Source organism: Tinamus guttatus, unplaced genomic scaffold, assembly GCF_059628265.1.
Source record: "Tinamus guttatus ecotype Peru unplaced genomic scaffold, ASM5962826v1 Tinamus_guttatus_pri_ptg000021l, whole genome shotgun sequence".
In the NCBI taxonomy this organism is placed as follows: Eukaryota; Metazoa; Chordata; class Aves; order Tinamiformes; family Tinamidae; genus Tinamus; species Tinamus guttatus.
In genome coordinates, this window is record NW_028288555.1 from 471,576 (window position 1) to 490,254 (window position 18,679).

The window sequence follows — 18,679 nt, forward strand, 5'->3', positions numbered from 1 at the left end:
GCCCAGTTCTCCTCTTGGTACAATTAATTTGCTGTTCTTGCAACGATTTGCATATTTTGCTCGTGTTTGAAACAAAAACCTGGCAAGGCCTTTCTGGTTTTTGGACAGCAGTAATTAACCAGACCCTGAAAATTTTGTCAAACATGAAGCATTTCATACCTAGAGTATTTACTGAAACATTTGCAGTAAATGAAAATAAATGACTACTTATAATCAAAACTTTTGCTTGAACACCCGCTTACACTCTTCTATGATGTTCTACATTCTCTAGTGTCACTTTTTTTAAAACTAATATATGAATTTAAACATGCCAATGTTCTGCCCAAATGAAGTGAAATCTGTAGTTACAGGAAGGCCTTCAAAAATTATTCCATATTTGTTCTTGATATCTTTAAATGCCCTTTCCCCTCACTCCCCACAAAATATATCAATATCAATTAACTTGATGGATTTTTATTATATGCTACTTAAAAAAAAGTGCTACCTTGCAAGGATGAGGATCAACACCGTAAGTTTCCAAAGAATGTGCTTTCAGGAGCAAGTTAAATTCAGCAATAGCTGGGCTCTGACCTCTAAAATTACAAAAGAAACAATAGTTTGACCACAAGAAGAAGGCAGGAAAAAAGGTTTTTTTGATTGCAGAATTTAGATTCCTAGGAAGAAAGGGAAAAATCTACTGATATATGAACAATTTCAAGGCTGTTCTATTTATAGTATTAAGACTGGAAAGTTTTCACATGATTTCTGCTGCTGAATTGTCCAATGCCTGATCTTTTCAGATAAGTTCTGGTATTTTTGCTTGCTTCTAGAATACCACATACTATGCAATTAGCCAGTTATCCAATATTCTTCAAGTATTTGTTATCTTTTGATGTACGTGCAGGTTAGCTGAATACAAATTAAACCCTTCCATCCTTTTCCCACAAACCCTTGCTCCCAAACTCATTTAAAAGGATTGTCTAGATTAACAAACATTCCTTCCAGCTCAGGATATAAACAAGGCAATCATATTACACTCTCTACCAAGAATCATGCCTAATTATAGAAGTGCCTGTTACCATCATGATAGGTTAGAATCTGTCAGCATTTCCATTATATGTCCCTATTTTTAGGATGTCTATAATCAACCATGAACATATACTGAAGCCTGAAACACGGCACTCAAGCCTCGAGTTCTGAAGGAAAGTTTTATTACTTCACTTTAGATTCTCTAATTCTTGTTTTTTTATAGAAAGCACTCACAGAAACTTGGAATGTCAGTTGATAAACGAAATTTACTGCTTGCATGACTATGGTATGTGATTCTGACAGAAATACCACCTTGAGACAACGAGTGGTACTTAGGGCATTTAGAAAGCCAGGTCTCAAAGGCTTCTCATAAAAGTCACCCACAAAAAGAGACATAGACAAACAAAAGGAACACAGGAACAGTCATACTAAGTCAAACCCCTGTGTATCATGGTCCAGTTTAACTCAGAAACAGGAATTCTGTGTAGAATGAAATTTACTAAACAAAAAGGTGCCCACAGCAAATCTTATCACTCAACAAAAGCCAACATTTTATTTCGATTACCAATTTGACATTAGGTACTCCTTTGATTGGCTTTGTCAAAAAGCCTTTAAAGTTCCTATTTGCAAGAGCCTTACACATAAACATGCAGTATTTCCTTATCTGTGAAAATATTTCCACTAATATTTCCTCTATGTTTTTCACAATGGAAAAACAAAGCACTGTTATGCAGTGCATCTTTGCTATACGTTAATTCAGATCTCTCAGGAAAATTCAGGTCAAAATATACAGTAGCTCCTACCTATTGAGCATGTGTTCATCATTAAATTTAAGATGTTTTATACTGGACATCCTTACATCCTGTGAGTTTGGTCCATCAACTTTGGTCTTGATTCTATCACTAGTCTTTGTTTTATTTTGCTTTGTGAACTTGAGCCAAAAGAAAGGAATACAGACCTCATGAGGAGCAGCTGAAGGAACTAGGATTATTTAGTCTGGAGAAGAGGAGGCTCGGGGAAGACTTTATCACTTTCTACAACTACCTGAGAGGAGGCTACAGTGAGGCAGAGGTCAATCTCTTCTCCAGAATAACCAGCGAAAACAGAACCAGAGGAAATGGCATCAAGTTGTGCCAGGGAGGTTCAGGCTAGATATGAGGAAAAATTTCTACATGGAAAGAGTGGTGGAGCATTGGAACAGGCTGCCCAGGGAAGTGCTGGAGTCACTGTCTTCAGCAGTGTTTAAGAACTATGTAGGTGAGGTGCTTAGGGACATGATTTAACATGATTATGGTGTTGAGGGGCTTACAGTTGGACTCGATCTCAGAAGGTTTTTTCCAGCCATAATGATTCTACAATTCTGTGTATTCCCTCTCCAGTTCTGTTTACTCCATTCTGTTTACTCCATTACTCTACAACCCTTTTAGTACCCAGACAGCATGTCCTACTGCCCTGCTCAATATGACCAATAATATTCTTTAATATTACGGAGAAAAGTTTCTGTATACTAGACAAATAATAAAATATAGTGATCAGTGAAATTAGAACTCCACAGCTATTCACTGTGAATTAATCATTAATCCTAGAAATCAATCAATCTAAATATTCCTAAAATTATAATGAAAAAGTATTTTAACAAAAGCCTGAAAAATCTGCAACATTTTCTTTTTCTTCCATTAGGCTCAATACAAGTATACCCTAAACGATGTAGAAACTCTGTTTATTCCCCAAAGGACTTTCAACTCTGAAGCTTTTCAAGGGCCAGAAAGCTCAGTGGGGAATATTTTCCAGGGCATCACAGAAATTATCTGCTTATTTTTCTGGCTCCTCACACTGATTCACATTAGAAGTTTTTTTCCCCTTCACTCCATTTGACGTATATATCTCTTACTGAAGTAAGTCAAAGTGAAGGATGAGGTAGCACAGAATTATTTAGTCTCAATTCCTTTAAAAGAATAGAGACGCTTATACAGTATTAGCAAAGCAAAATTTAATTCACTGTAGCTGGCTCCCTGAATGACCTTGATCAAGTGATTTAATTTACTTTGCCTTACTGATTTATGAAGTATTTTAGACCTGCTAATAAAAAATCTGATTACTGTCCATCCTTTGCTTCATCTGTATGCTTCACAAACCTGCTGCAGAACACACTAGCAATACAGTTGCCTAGCATGCTCCTTACAGGAGTCACTTTTCAGAATAGGAAGATAGGAAAAAACCTACCAACCTCAACATCTCAGAAAAAGGAGACTCAAACCCCTACCTCCAGTTCCCAAAGCTGGTATTCTCCATTAAACTATCTTCTGACCTCTCTACACCTAAACTGCCCGAACTGCCCCACATGACAGACCCCGCACTAACTGCAACACCACAAACAGTGTTAAAAACAGTCCCCACCCTGCCACCATAAACATCCCAGCCCCCCATGAGTAAAACATGGCTACCCCACTGAAATCTACCCGAACCAAAGCATCCTCCCCACAATCTACCGTACCCACCCATCATCCTCCCAACCCTGCAAAATCTCATACCACCCCACCCACAAGAATTACCACCACAAACCCTACCCCATACCCCAAAACTCGCCAATCCCCCCTAGCTTCAACATACGGATCTGCAGCCAGAGATACACAGTACACAAATACCACTAACATCCCCCCTAAGTACACCAAAAACAGGGCTAACAAAATGAAAGAAACCCCTAGACTCAGCAACCAACCACACCCCACCACAGATCCCACCACTAGACCCATCGCCCCATACTGAGGTGATGGGTTTGATGCCACTGCCAAGGCGCCTGAAACAAAGCAAATCCCTAAGAAAGATACAAAATATGTCATAGTTTTCGCCCAGCTCTTGTCTTTCAAAGTGTTCAAATGCAATTAATTCAATTAAATCAGTAAGCAAGTATGCTTATAATCATCTGGCCTTTAGAAGCACGATGAAACATCTGCATTCAAACTGGTAAAAAGCACAAGCCATAAAGCTGTAAATAACATAAATTCAATCTTCATCAACTGCCCTTTGCCTTGCAGCTGTGGACATCCTTCACTGGAATTTTAGGAGAGACAGCAGTCTCCTCTTATGAGCAGCAGAGAGTCTAGAAGCTATATTATGGTGCTTAAGGCCTTAAGTGATTGTTTAGTTTTTTCTCCAAGCTTAGAAGATTTTGGCAGACAATAAGGCTTTTTTAATACAACCACTCTGGTCATATTTTCAGTTATCAGCAAAGATAAAAGTGCTAAAGAGGACTAATTGGTAGTGAATCACAAATGTACTAATAATAAATTATATTTTTCAAAGATAATCTCAAAGAAAAGCACTGAATGAAGATACTGGTAACTGCAAAGGTGTTTCATTAGCCCCTTGCATAAGTATGTCAGAACAGCAAAGCACATCTCCTATGCAATGGCATTTCTTCTTTTAGCATGGATCTGGCCATTGACATCAAGAGAGAGAAAAGGCTTTAAAATAGTTTGCATATGAAAAGAAGGACTATTAGGTGGTTTATGAATTACCTGGTTGATTACCAGGTGTGCAGCTGAATTGAAGAAATGTTGCTGGGACACACAAAAACTAATAATAATTTAAAAAAAAACAGAACATCCAAATAGCAATTGGAACTTGTATTACAAAACTGTGTTTTTGTTTTTGTTTTTTTTCTCAGAGGGAATTCTAGGATGATAAAAATGTAAGTAATTCCTTTAAACCAAACAGCCTCTCTTACGTAATCTACTAAATGCTTAATGGTTTAATTTTACATCATTCTAACCGTAATAGCATGTGCCACTTACTTCTAACACAGCATTTCAAGTTACTTGTCTCAGCCTTATCCCTGAAACCACACAGTACCTCCACAATCTACGCTGAGAAACTTAGATATTTATATTCATAGGGCAGATGCCATTTTGATTCCTTTATCATTTATTTAAAATCTATTGCCATTACATGGAGACATTTATTGAACTCTGTGTTTGTTCATAGCATATTAAATTGATCCCTGATAGTTCAGATAGACCTCACCCTTAAAGTCCCTGCTCCAAGAAAAGCGGGGAGTGTGACAGGTCCATTCAGCTAATGAATAAGTCCCTGCCTCCTGGAAACTTGCAAAGACAGACAAATTCAGCAATATTTATGCTATATAGCAGAACCTGAATCCAAACCTCACCATCAGATTGCTAATCACTAGTTTGAAAAATAAAACAACTATATTTGCAGAGCACGATTATGATCACTTTCCAGAAAGAAAGAAACAAACAAACAAACCAGAAAAAAAAAAGAAAGGCTTTTTGAGAACACAGAAGCTAAAGAATGGTCAAACAAAACTTATCATTTCATGATAAGTATAGTTATACTTTTCAATTCAAGCAAATTTTCTCTGGTGCTCAATAAAATATACTACTAGGAATTCCTATTAAAAGAAAAATTACCTGTATTAAGGTAAGATTAAGTAAAAAGAATGAAATATCTTGTATGCGAGTTCATCAGTCAATGCATCCTTTTCAGAGACATTATTTGACCAGATGTTTTTCACTTTTTCATTGAAAATTCTTTGGAAAAGTATGGTTGCTTCCGATTGCAATTTTCTAATATCAAATATCATTTTTGAGCCTTTTTATTCATGTAAGCTGGAAGATCTGCTGTGGTACTAGCGTGACTCATTCCACCAACATAAGACTGAAATTTAACTACATGTGCTTACATACAGTGGAAGGCTGATAGCTTCAAAGCTACCTGTAGTTACCTTTTCTTCAACACTATTAGCAATAAAGCTGAGAGGATATCATGCAGTGTTAACTACCTAATGGGATCAAAGAATAAAATAAATTGCTTTTGTTTTGAATTTTTAAAAACAATCTAGGAACAAGTTGGAGAGATGGGCATAGAAGAACTTAATGAAGTTCAACAAAGGCAAGTGATGGGTCCTGCAGCTAGGGAGGAACAACCCATGGCCCAATACAGGCTGAGGATGACCGGCTGCAGAGCAGCTCTGCAGAGAAGGACCTGGGAGTCTTGGTGGACAACAAGGCAACCATGAGCCAGAAATGCGCCCTTGTGGTCAAGAAGACCTGGGGTCCTCCTGGGGTTCATGAGGAAGAGCATTGCCAAGAGGTGAATGAAGCTGATCCTGCCCCTCTACTCAGCCCTGGGGCTGAGTCACACCTGGGATGCTGGATCCAGTTCTGAAACATGGAACTACTAGAATCCATCAAAAGGCTACTAAGACGGTTAGGGGACAGAAACACTTCCCTTATGAGAAGAGGCTGAGAGAACTAAGTCTATTTAGTCTAGAGAATAGAAGGGTAAAAGGCAATCTTATCCATGGAAATAAATACCTACCTTATCCATGTAAATAAATACCTAAAAGTAGGGTGTCAGGAGGATGGCGTCAGACGTTTTTCAGTGGTGGGACAAGAGGCAATGGTCACAAACTGAAGCATAGGAAGTTCTGCCTGAATTTGAGGAAAAACTTCCTGGCTGTGAGGGTGCCAGGACTGGCACAGGCTGCCCAGAGTGGTTTTAGAGTTTCCTTCTCTGGAGATACTCGACACTCACCTGGTTGCGATCCTATGCAATGTACTCTGGGTGATGCTCCTTGAGCAAGGAGGTTGGACTAGACAATTTCCAGAGGCCCCTTCCAACCTTAATCATTTTACGATTCTTTAATCTTCTATAAACAGGAATAGGTCAAAGAATAAATCCACAGACATCACACTTCTCAACATAACACCCCTAAGAGAGGCTAAAAAAAAAAATTAAGTTTACAAATGCAGGAACCGCCGAGAGGAAGAAAAGCCAAACTACCAGTGGTGCCCAGCTTGCAGCTGCTGAAGCGTACAGAGCTTGCATACAGTTCATCCACATTTACCAGAATGGAGCTATAAACATATGGCTATGCCAACAGCGCTATGCCAACACACAGCCTGATGAATAAACCAAGTGCCTGCACTGGGAAACAAAAGAGCTTGTATGGGCTGTCAAGGCTGAAATTGAGAAGACATTCAGTGCAGCCTCACACTGTAAAGCAGGTGGGACTCTAAACAGCTGATACTATTATCTGTCTGTGAATCCTGATTCATATCCCCCTCTTCTTAACTCATCAAAGTACTTATTTTTTATGGATGAGACCTTCGAAGATTTTGGTTTGTGGCTTCTCAGTTGTGGAATACAGCTCTCACCTTTGCTCATTTTCAAAATCCAACTCCTCCATGTTAACCAGGTTGTACATCCTCAGGAAAACAGCTTGTTTTCTGTAATATGACTTGCAAATTTTGAAGCATAAACTCTTCCAATTGGATTCTCTTCATGTACATGGCGTCATTAGAAACAAAATTGATTAAGATAGTAAAAAAAGTAAATATAAAGTGTAGATGAATGGATCGCCACCATTAAATGAATAAAAAACAGGTAATAAGTAGTTTTATTTGCAAGAAGCTCTTAAGTGCCACATAATATCCATCCGAGATCCAGTTGCTGAATGGGAATTTAATATCATCAGTTTTGAATGTATTTAACTATATGCAAAAGTTTTGCTTTAATTGTTAATCTTGGATCAAATCATAACAATACCCAGAAAAAGAACCATTTTTTACTTCCCCCCTACCAAGTCTTTTAGGATAGCCTCCTAGAATATGCTTTCTGATACTAACATTTGTTGTTATTCTTGTTAGTGGCTACCCTTGAAGCTCTATGTCTGCATGAGAGGTGCATAACTAGATTAGCACAGAGTGCAATATCCTGTAGCTTACTGTGTTGAAGTAAAAGCAACCGCAGGTAATTTTAAAACATTCCACTGCATGTAAGTGCATGTACCTAAACAACAGTATTATGTTGGTAGAACGAGTCATACTAGTATCATAGCAGACCTTCCAACTAAAGTAAATAAAAAAACTCGAAGTCGGTATTTGATATGGAGGCCAGCCATTCCTGGAATGCTGGTCCAGTTCTGGGTTCCCATGTACAAGAAAGGCACGGACATTCTGCAGAAAATCCAGCAAAGGGCCACAAAGATGAGAAAGGGAATTGAAGCATCTAACATACAAGGAAAGGCTAGGAGAGCTGGGGCTGTTCAGCCTGGAGAAGAGGTTGCTCAGCTTAGATGTTGACAATGCGTATAAACATCTGATAAGATACAGTAAAGAAGATGGGACTGAGCTCTTCTGAGTGGTATTCAGTAAAAGGGTAAGACATACTAGGCACCAGCTGAAATATAGGAAAATCCATCCGAATTAAGGAAAACACTTCCTCACTGCAAGAGCAACTGGTAAAACTGTTGCATGTGACTCTGCGTGAACTGGGAGGTTGGCCAGATATACAGAGGCGCTTTCCAACCCCAACTATGCTTTTATTCCATGATAAGTACTTGCCATGAAAGGAATATTTGTATACAGAGGGATTTTTGTCTTGAAAAAGGGAGAAAGAAGTATGAATACACTAAAAACACCTAAGATAACTTTGTAGTCTGACATCTAAATCAAATTCTGCAACTGTAGCAACATGGAAGTCAATCTGAGACATCCAGGTAGGTACTCCATCCATTTGTAAGAGGAATGCATAAATACAAACAGCAAGAGGAATAAATGTAAGTAGGTTCTGTTTAATCTCATTTGATCATAGAATCATAGAATGCTTGAGGTTGGAAGGGACCTCTAGAGGTCATCTAGTCCAACCCCCCTGCACACACAGGGTCACCTAGAGCACGTGGCACAGGACTGCGTCCAAGCGGGTTTGGAAGATCTCCAGAGAAGGAGACTCCACAACCTCTCTGGGCAGCCTGTTCCAGTGCTCTGTCACCCTCACTGTTAAAATTTTCCTTAAGTTCCTGCGGAACTTTTGATGTTTTAGTTTCTGGCCGTTTCCTCCTGTTCTATCAGCGGCCACCACCGAAAAGAAGCCAGCACCACCATCCTCCTCACTCCCCCTCTTGAGGTACTTATATGCACTGATCAGGTCTCCTCTCAGCCTTCTTTTCTCCAGGCTGAACAGGCCCAGCTTTTTCAGTCTTTCTTCATAGGGCAGATGTTCCAGGCCCCTGATCATCCTCATAGCCCTGCACTGGACTCTCTCCAGCAGCTCCACATCCCTCTTGTACTGTGGAGCCCAGAACTGGACACAATACTCCAGATGCGGCCTCACTAGGGCTGAGTAGAGGGGCAGGATCACCTCCCTCGACCTGCTGGAGACGCTCTTCTTAATGCACCCCAGGATCCCATTGGCCTTCTTGGCCACGAGGGCACACTGCTGCCTCATGGTCAACTTGTCGTCCACCATGACACCCAGGTCTTTCTCTGCAGAGCTGCTCTCCAGAAGGTCAGTCCCCAGCCTGTGCTGGTGTCTGGGGTTATTCCTCCCCAGGTGCAGGACCTTGCATTTGTCTTTCTTTGTTGAATTTCTTAAGATTTCTCACTGCCCAGTTGTCCAGTCTGTCCAGGTCCCTCTGGATGACAGCGCAGCCCTCTGGGGTATCGGCTACTCCTCCCAGTTTGGCATCATCAGCAAACTTGCTGAGGGAGCACTCTGTGCCTTCATCTAGGTCATTGATGAATAAATTGAACAGGACTGGACCAAGGACTGACCCCTGGGGGACCCCACTAGCCACAGGCCTCCAATTAGACTCTGCACCGCTGATCACCACTCTCTAAGCTCTGCCATCCAGCCAGTTCCTAATCCACCTCACTGTGCACTCATCTATCCCACACTTCTGGAGCTTGCCCAGGAGGATGTTGTGAGGGACGGTGTCAAAGCCTCGGTGAAGTCAAGGCAGACGACATCCACCGCTCTCCCCTCATCTATCCAGCTGGTCATTCCATCATAGAAGGCTATCAGGTTAGTCAGGCAAGATTTCCCCTTGGTGAATCCATGCTGACTACTCTTGAGCACCTTCTTGTCCTCCATGTGCCTGGAGACAACAGCCAGTATGAGCCGTTCCATCACTTTTCCGGGGACGGAGGTGAGGCTGACTGGCCTGTAGTTGCCTGGGTCCTCCTTCTTGCCTTTTTTGAAGACTGGAGGTTCCTGGAGGTATCGAGGATACTGGAGGTATCGAGGTTCCTTAGGTGCTCTCTGACCCAATCTTCCTCTACCCAGGGCAAGTCTTCCTCCCTCCACACTTCTTCTCTTATCCGTAGGGCCTGGGACTCTAAAGGGCTGCCCTTGGTGAACCCTGAAGCAAAGAAGGCATTCAGCAACTCTGCTTTTTCTGTGTTATTTGTAACCAGGGTGCCCATCCCGTTCAGCAGCAGACCCACGTTTTCCCTCATCTTCCTTTTGCTGTTAATATATTTGAAGAAGTTTTTCTTGTTATTTTTAACATCCCTTGCCAGATTAATTGATGAGTGAAAATATATATTGAATGAAACCAAGGTAGAGGTTTGCTCTGCCACTGGTAAGGTTCAGTTAAGATTATTCCTGAACCTCTCTTTCTTTACTGAGAGTAACTAATAAAGAGTTCACAAGACAATTAATAACACTCAATAAAACTGTCATGCATTTTTGTATGTCATATTTCTAACTTATGTAATCAGGTACAGAAGGAAGTCACAGTAAAGGTAGCATTTTGCTAAAATCTGGTGATGTTTTCACAACCGTGAAATAAACAAAAAAGAAAAAAAAATGGAATATCATACCATATCATCCACCTGCTCTAACTAATGAGAACAAGACTTCTCAATAAAACAAAATGAGTTAATAAGTCATTGGTGTCTGTCACCATGCAATATCATCATTTCCAAGACATTTCTCTCACCGTTTCTATGGACCATTCAAATGATAAATTCTTTTGTCATTCTCTAGGACAGCAGAACAGATGTGGTGAGTTAACAGGCCCTGAGGACTACGAGATAGGATTCAGTGAAGAATCAGCCTGTTCCAAGCCAAGGACTATACAAAAGCCTGCAGCAAAAGTGACATGCTTTGATCTTTGTTTACTCAAATATATAAAGAAAACAAAGAAAAAAGAAAGTAGATTCATTTGCAGTGCTGGGATTCAAAAGTAACTTTTCTGAAGTTAACAGAATCACAGATATAATTAAAATGTTTCTCAATCTCTTCTGTCCTCATAATACTTAACATTACATCCACCTATTTTTTGAGGGAGAAAAAAAAAATCTTGGGAACTTTTTTAAAAAATACTCACTGAGAAACAAAAATTTAAATTCTTATCAGAAAATTCCAGCCGCTGAACCTCATGAAATAGGATGTTTTGCTAATCAATACCAAATAAAACCCATAACCTTAGTGGGTAAGCTTAGTGGTTTTCCTAATTATCTGTCATTTACTTTTCCCAACTGAGTACAGTAATCTGATCATCAACAGCACTGGAGCTTTATACAAAAAGTTTTTTATCTGACAGATACATTTTAATTATTTTCATTTCTAGAACAGAGATTCATGGTATTAAATATCTGGAGGGGAAAAAAAAGTAATACTTTATATGAATAGTGAATATTTGATGCAGAACATATAACAAGATATCAATTTTGAGAAGACAGAGTGACAGACTGAAAAATTGCCAGAACCAGATAGCAGCCATCTATACAGCTCTCAAAATGTCTTGTAATAGGGAAAAGAGATAAGGCACATTGAATGCTGACATTACAGGAAATTAAAAAAAAAAAAAAGAAAGAAATAAAGAAAAAAAAAAATCAAACACACAGTTCCAGCAGACTATAAAGAGTTAAAAGCCAGTAAGCCTAACATTTATAACATGTAAACTGGTAAAACCTGGAACAGAAAGAGAATAAATGGGATATGTTGAGAGGAGTTCTGTCAGAAACTGATATTACATCTCACACTGGATTTTTTTGACAGAATCAAATAATGGATTCCTTTTTCCCTGTAGACACATGGATTCTGGTTAATACAATAATAAAAATTTCTTAGCACAATAATGCAATGATACAAATGCCTTTTGATAAAAAAAAAAAGTCCCTGCACACTGGAAGCAAGTTTGTTCTCCCCAGCCACCTCAAAAACAAAAAAAAAATGGAATGATTCTTCCCTTTCATCCTTCCTTTTTCATCACACTGAAAAACAGTGGTGCACAAGGGTTGAATTTAGATTTTGGAGATATGTAGCAGAATGGTGTACTACAGAGAATTTTTGGTTTCTTTTTTAAAGTACTGTTTCTCTGTGTCTGTGTAAAGTTCTGAATTGCTAGGGTTTGAGCAACAGGCCTGAGTCAGGGTTGGCTTACAGATGAATATGACATTGCCTTTGTAGAAGCACACAAAACTCACCTGTAGAACTGCTCACGCTAACCTGCACATAGGCTTATGAAACTGTAACTTTTGTAGGCTCCTGTGCAAGTGGTTTTGACCTCGAAGGGAACCCTCCCATCCGAGGGCTCTGGCCAAGGCCCGGTCCCGGAAGACAGGGAAAGCATGTCCCACCAGATGCTACCGCTCACAAAGAAAACGCAAGTTATCGCCATTTGCTGATTTGGCTCTATAAAAGCTGGACCCTCTTGGAGGACTTTGGAGACCTCACTCACAGGCGGACACACCGCGCAAGACCCCCCAGTTGCTGGGAAGGTTCTCCGCTGCAACAGGGGCTCCCCAGCGATAGCAGATCTGGATAATGGTAACATATTTAGGCAATTGGTGATGTATCTTTTTCTTAAATACTATTCTCTTTCTCTTATAGTAATGGTTAGGTGCATTATCTTCCTCATTTTGTCTGTCACTAAAACTGAGCGTGTAGTAAGCTTATTGTTTTGTTGAACGTATCATTCTGTACTGCCTTAATATTAATAGTGAAATAAGACCGCTCTTTCCATTCGTGTCTGGTTCTTTCTGTTGCATCCCCCACCAATTGCCAAAACAAGTTCAACCTGAATTATGATGCCCTAAAAATGCCAGACATACCTATATGCTATTAAAAGCACTTTTTAAATGAAAAGAAATATAAACAAAATACCTAGATTTTAAGAGGGAAAAAGGGAAGTCATGTTTAATCTCCTATAGCAGCCCAAAATATTCAGTTAGTTAGTTACTTAGTTATTTATTTATTACACAAATAAGTAACTACAACTGAGGTGGTGAAGAGCTCCCTTTTCATACTGTCATGAGAACTCCATTTCTGGTTTAACAAAAAAAAAAAAAAAGATTTTTCCATCAATCTATGTTTTATACTTTAATTGCTTAATTTATCTGAAAGCACTTGTGCATTTCACATTTTTTCAGGGGGTTTGTGACTCACATAAAATCATATGTTTAGCAACAATATTCATTTACTGAAGACATTTATGTATATAGAAGTAAGAAAAAAATAAGTATTTTCAGCAAGTGCAAATCTCAGAATAACAGATTCTCCTTCTACTTTATGCAATTATTTTTTTGCTTTTGTTTGATTTTCTCCACATCCCTCCAGTTTCTCCAAGGACTATACTTGGCTGAGCAGAACAGCTGGAGTGCCAATCTTTACTGCTGTGCATGTTATTTTCTGACAGTCCTGAAGGGGGTAGGATTGCACAAAGTACAACTGCTTCTCCTCTTAAGCACGGTACGTGCAGGACACATTCAACTTTGAAACTGTAAGATTCATTGTCTTTGTCTTTGTCCATTCCAATTTATCAACATATTAAAAGTTAGGGACAGGAAAGGGACTGATAGAGTTCTCTCACCTCATTTCCCCTCAGCCTTCCAAAGAAGTTACCTTAATACATTCCTGCACAATTCATGACTGAGTGAGCACCCCATAGATAAAATAGCATAATTACCGTTTCAGACAAGGCAGTATTTCTCAGGAAACTACATCATGTACTAGGTACACAAATTTCACAGCAAAACACCCCTATATATCTATATTTCCACACAAACCTTATCCCTATGTGAACAATGTTCTCCAATTAATCAACCACAGCAGCACTCATGATATGAGCCATTCCCACCAGTCAGACATTTCAAGTAAATGCAGCTTAACTTACCACCACACATGTGAGAATCAACTATGATGTACAAATGTTAACAGGTATAGAAACTCTCTAACCTAAAACTTCATTTTCAAATACAGCATTAAACAGAATGCCAGCAGAGACCTGGTACAAACTAACAGCAATGCTGTTTCAATCAATGTACACTATGTAGAAACAGTTAAAACTATTTTGTAGCCATCTCTTAAGAAGCAACATCCAAAATTACCTGAATTCATTTTTATGTATTTCTGCTATTTTCTTCTCGAGTTTTTGTGACTGCTTGGGAAAAATCTTAAAGTCGCTGATGTAATTTTCTGGGTGTTCATCAGGATCATAATCCCCAAGTTCAGCTAAACAGATCAAAAAATACATAGCAAAGTTATCTAGTAAGAAAAAAAAAGGATATAGTAAGCATAGTGTAATTCTGAAGACTTACAAGTTCAGTAAGATGTAGCATTTCTAAAGGAAGTCTATTTTGAGAGCTGTGAGTTAACTGAACTGCAAAATCCTTCTAATTGCCCCTGCAACCAATGACTTTCAAGCTAACTTTGTGTTTTATTAACTGGAGAAGTAAATTGCAATTCTAAACTATTTAGGGCAGAAATATGCTCTGAAAAAGCCCAGGCATACAAACCATTCCTTTACACTATTCAGCATGATGCTACTAAGCAAAAACAAAACAGTGCATTCCAAGCTATTCTCTTTTCTCAATACTGTTTGCTTTAACTCAGCTCTAGCAGAAACACACAGGCTGCATCATTATTGAAGGTTGCTCACAGTATTTGGTGCCTCCTCAAAAAATCATACCTCTTATAGCACATAGCAATATAGCAATATAGCATTTGGTCTCTGTTCTGCTAAAACAGTCTCTTTTTATAAGCTTTAGGCTCAATCTACTTTAGGATATACTGCCTTATAACACATTAAGCTTAATTCATCTTAAGGCAGAATGTGGTTTCATGCATATGAAGTCCCTAATTAGACAGTTAATTATTTTTTCTGTGAGCAATCCCAATTACATATCCGAATCTGGCCCTCAGGAAATGATGCGGAAAGCGGGGAAGATCTCTTTTTCATTGAATTGTACAAACTATATTTTCCAGGATTTCCATCATCATCAAACTATTTCTAGTCAGGAAAGTAAAAGAACATAATTTTGCTTTCTATATAATTTGCATCTACTATTGATGTTACACTTTTTCACATAACTGCTAAGACAATTTTTTTTTTTGATCATTCAATTTTATTATTTTTATTTTTTAATGGTTCGTTTTCTTTACATTGGCCAAACAGTTGGATTTTTTTTTCCATACAGGGAAATGATACAACAACAAAAAAAGGCAAGTTATTGCTAGTTTTACCCCATTCTAGTTTGGAACTTCTCCTGATACTGAACTATTCCAAGATTTATTAGGTATTTCACAAAATCCTGCCATTTATACTTACCTTGAACAATGCAGGCACCCAGGTACGCAGCATCCGAAAAAGAACACAGCAGACGGCCATGGAAAATGTCCCTTTTTATTTGTAGATATAAGAGGTATCTAAAATGTTATTAAAAATAAATAAATAAGTAAAGTATGGCATCTTTTGATAACAGATTGAACTTAGCACTGGAAAACCATTAAGTCAGCTATTCCAGATCTTTCTCTTAATACTTAAGTGGCAGGAAAGAAAAAGATAAAGTGTAACCACAGGAAAAATTAAATTCTGGACAAGAGTGTTCTCATGAAAAAAGAAACAGTGACAGCAGAAGTGACAACACTCACAAATAGAATAGGATGGAGATACTTATCAGAATCATATAGCTCTTACAAAACTATCAGTTACACAAGTAATGCAAACTAGGGTGTTCACATCCTTTTTAAAAAAAAAAAAAATCTGGGGTGAGTTCTAGCTGAAATATGAGGCAAAACAGCCTCCCTGAGGCACAGCAGTGTAATGGGGCACTAGAAATGTGTCTGGGAGACTTCTCAGGTTCCCTTCGTCTCGCAGTTGTTCACCTCACAGAACTGAGGAGAAAAGAACTTGCTCTTAGTTGCTGTCCTCTGCCTCTTATAGCAGCACTTCTTAGAGCAGGAGGAGAGATGCAGCTGCAGGGACCTCACTTTCTCTTTTGCTTGCTGCCTTCAGGAGCAATCTCCCAGGAAAACCCCGGATTCGGTGCCATTCCACAGAAACATCCTTCCCTGCTGTTGGGCTCCCTGCAGCTATCCCATTCAGCAACTCACTCCTCTGGGAAAATTAAGAATATAAGCCTAGCTTCAGCTCAGATAAATCAACTATCCGCAGGATTTGAGAAGATCCAGCTCCTACTGCAAGTCTTCAGGACATGGCTCTGCTGCAGGTCCATTCCAACTGAAACTACACTGTAGCCTATAAAAATGATCTTTGCAAATAACACTCATGTAAGAAACATTTTGCCCAAGGAAATTATTTGGTTGTGTGTGCACCACAAAATCCTGTACCAACTCTGTATCTGAAAGTTTACAGTGACTTCTAGATTATAGCAAGAATGAAAGTATTATTTGAAGGATGGTAAAAGTCTGTCTCTTTTTCCTGGATTATTACTATGTGTCACACAAATTCAAGACTGTATCATTGCAAAAAATAACTTGTACTCAGTGCGAACATTTTCCTTCACAAAATTACACAGTATAAGTTGCTACGCAAGTTTTGTTCTTCAAAGCTTCATTTTCACTATACCTTTCCTCCTGTAATTAGCAATAACAGCTCACTAACCCATTTCTGTAATTTGGCACTGCTACTATGAAGGTAGTTCCTGGAAGAGATTATTTTCAGCAGAGTGAACTGAAGGCCTCAGTTCACACACACACACAAAACTCCACTGCAGTGACACCCTATTAGAAAACACTTGGTATATCCATACAGATATCCACAGAACGTGGGCAAATGAGCAGTCTCCAATTCTACAACTTTTAATAAGTCCTGCCAGCACGAAAATCAGGCTGTGATTCCGCAGGGAGTGAGCATTAGCCCAAGGCCAAGCTGAAATTAGTTTATTGGGAAGAGCTGAAAAAAGCTGCCTATGAAAGGGAGACTTCTGAGACTTCATGGCATGGCTTGTTAGCCAAATCAGAAGGTCAACAGACCCTCAGAGACCCTGTAAATTGATGGTTTCTCTGAAATGAGAATATGTAAACGGGATTCTCGAAAAGCAGATTAGCCCACTGTTCCTGAATTGCTTTTACAGACATCAACCTATTAGAACTAAAATTCTGAAGTCACACATCTCAGAAGTTTAGATGGGCATAAAAAGAGTGTAACCATGGAAATACAGCAGAGGACAACACTAGCAAGACCCCTAATACCTTGTCATAGTGTCTTTTAAACTCAACATTATACTACAAGAACTAATTCCTTAATTTACAATTTCCATTTAACAGATTGGTACATAGCAACAACATCCAAAATTGTAAATTTCTTTGACAAGTGCATACATTCTTAACAGTCCTTTGATATTTCAAAGGTAAAACAATATTGCAAGAAACATGACACTGAACAAAACTAATATAAATCAAAACATTTCTCAGTCATTCCAGTTCTGACTTTCAAATTGCATAAATGGAAGTAAATGATACATTCATTAACTAGACTACGAATACACTACGAATATTTTGATATTAACATGAAGGAAAATCTGTTCTGCAAGGAATTCCTTCCTGTATGAGAGGATTGGGCACTCATACTTTTTAACTTGGCACATCAATCACAGGCCACCAATTTCATAGCACAACAGAGAATGAAAAGCAGAAAAATCTTCAAGAATTACCTCAAAGCATCTATTCAAAAAGTCTGTCAGCCTGCCATACTTTCTCTCAACTGCTGTGCAAGAAAGCACAAGTTAGATTCCTGTAGTGAGATGGTATGGATTTTCTACACCCACACATGCATTATGCATTATTATGTAAGAATAAGCCTGAAAACACACACACATACATTCACTACAATACAGAACAACTGGTTTTAATATAGAAGGATTATATTAAAAGACCTAAATACAAGAGTGCGTGAGAGGTCACTACAGTATTACCTTAATGCATTTAATTACAACAGCAGCAGCATCACAGTCTCCACAGAGTAAGGGCAAAATCAAGCTCATTTTTATGCGTTCTACTAAAATTCTAGGGGAACAAGGATATTTAGATGCCAGTATGCATGCTTCTGGTATTTCTAAGCAAACAGTTCACTGCTGACCAGGATCAGAGACCCTCAATATCCTTATCACATTTCTGCATCCATAATAGTCTCCCATTTCTCTGTGCAAACTTGAATAAAAAAAAGCATGTTTTACACTCTTTGTTTGTTTCTTTGCTTTTAAATAGTTATTAATAACTAATAGTTTAAAATGTCTCCAGTATTTCATTTCTCTTTTAAGGCTGGGATGAATTTTTCGCATCAGTCATTTTAAAAAAGACAAAAAGTTAGGTCAACTTTCTGTTTGCAGTGCTAAAGAAATAGATATGAATACATTTTACCATATTCTTGCTTAGGTTTGTTCATAATATGAAAGCATTGAAACAAAACATTTTTGGAAGGTTTTTGATATTCTCATGATAAAAACAGTCTCTACAATTTACAACTAAACTGTTAACATGCATTTTTGTAAATTACATAAAGCTAATAAAAATATGTTATTCACTCCTCACAAAATAAATCATTACCTCTTCTTTTTTCAGATTTAAAAGTTACAAAAAAGTCTTTAATATCTTTTTCATAACATTCACTTAGCACATT

The 18,679-nt window shown here is 38.5% G+C and overlaps 1 protein-coding gene across 1 annotated transcript in view; it reads right to left on the reverse strand.

Moving 5' to 3' along the window:
• FRMD3 (FERM domain containing 3) overlaps positions 1 to 18,679 on the reverse strand; it is a 125,047-nt gene that overhangs the window by 24,050 nt on the left and 82,318 nt on the right. The window contains exons 5-7 of the mRNA XM_088524517.1: positions 15,368 to 15,465; positions 14,148 to 14,271; positions 485 to 572 (exon numbers count right to left, since the gene is read on the reverse strand). Of these exons, the coding sequence (XP_088380643.1) occupies positions 485 to 572; positions 14,148 to 14,271; positions 15,368 to 15,465 (310 nt within the window). The remainder of the gene's footprint in view (positions 1 to 484; positions 573 to 14,147; positions 14,272 to 15,367; positions 15,466 to 18,679) is intronic.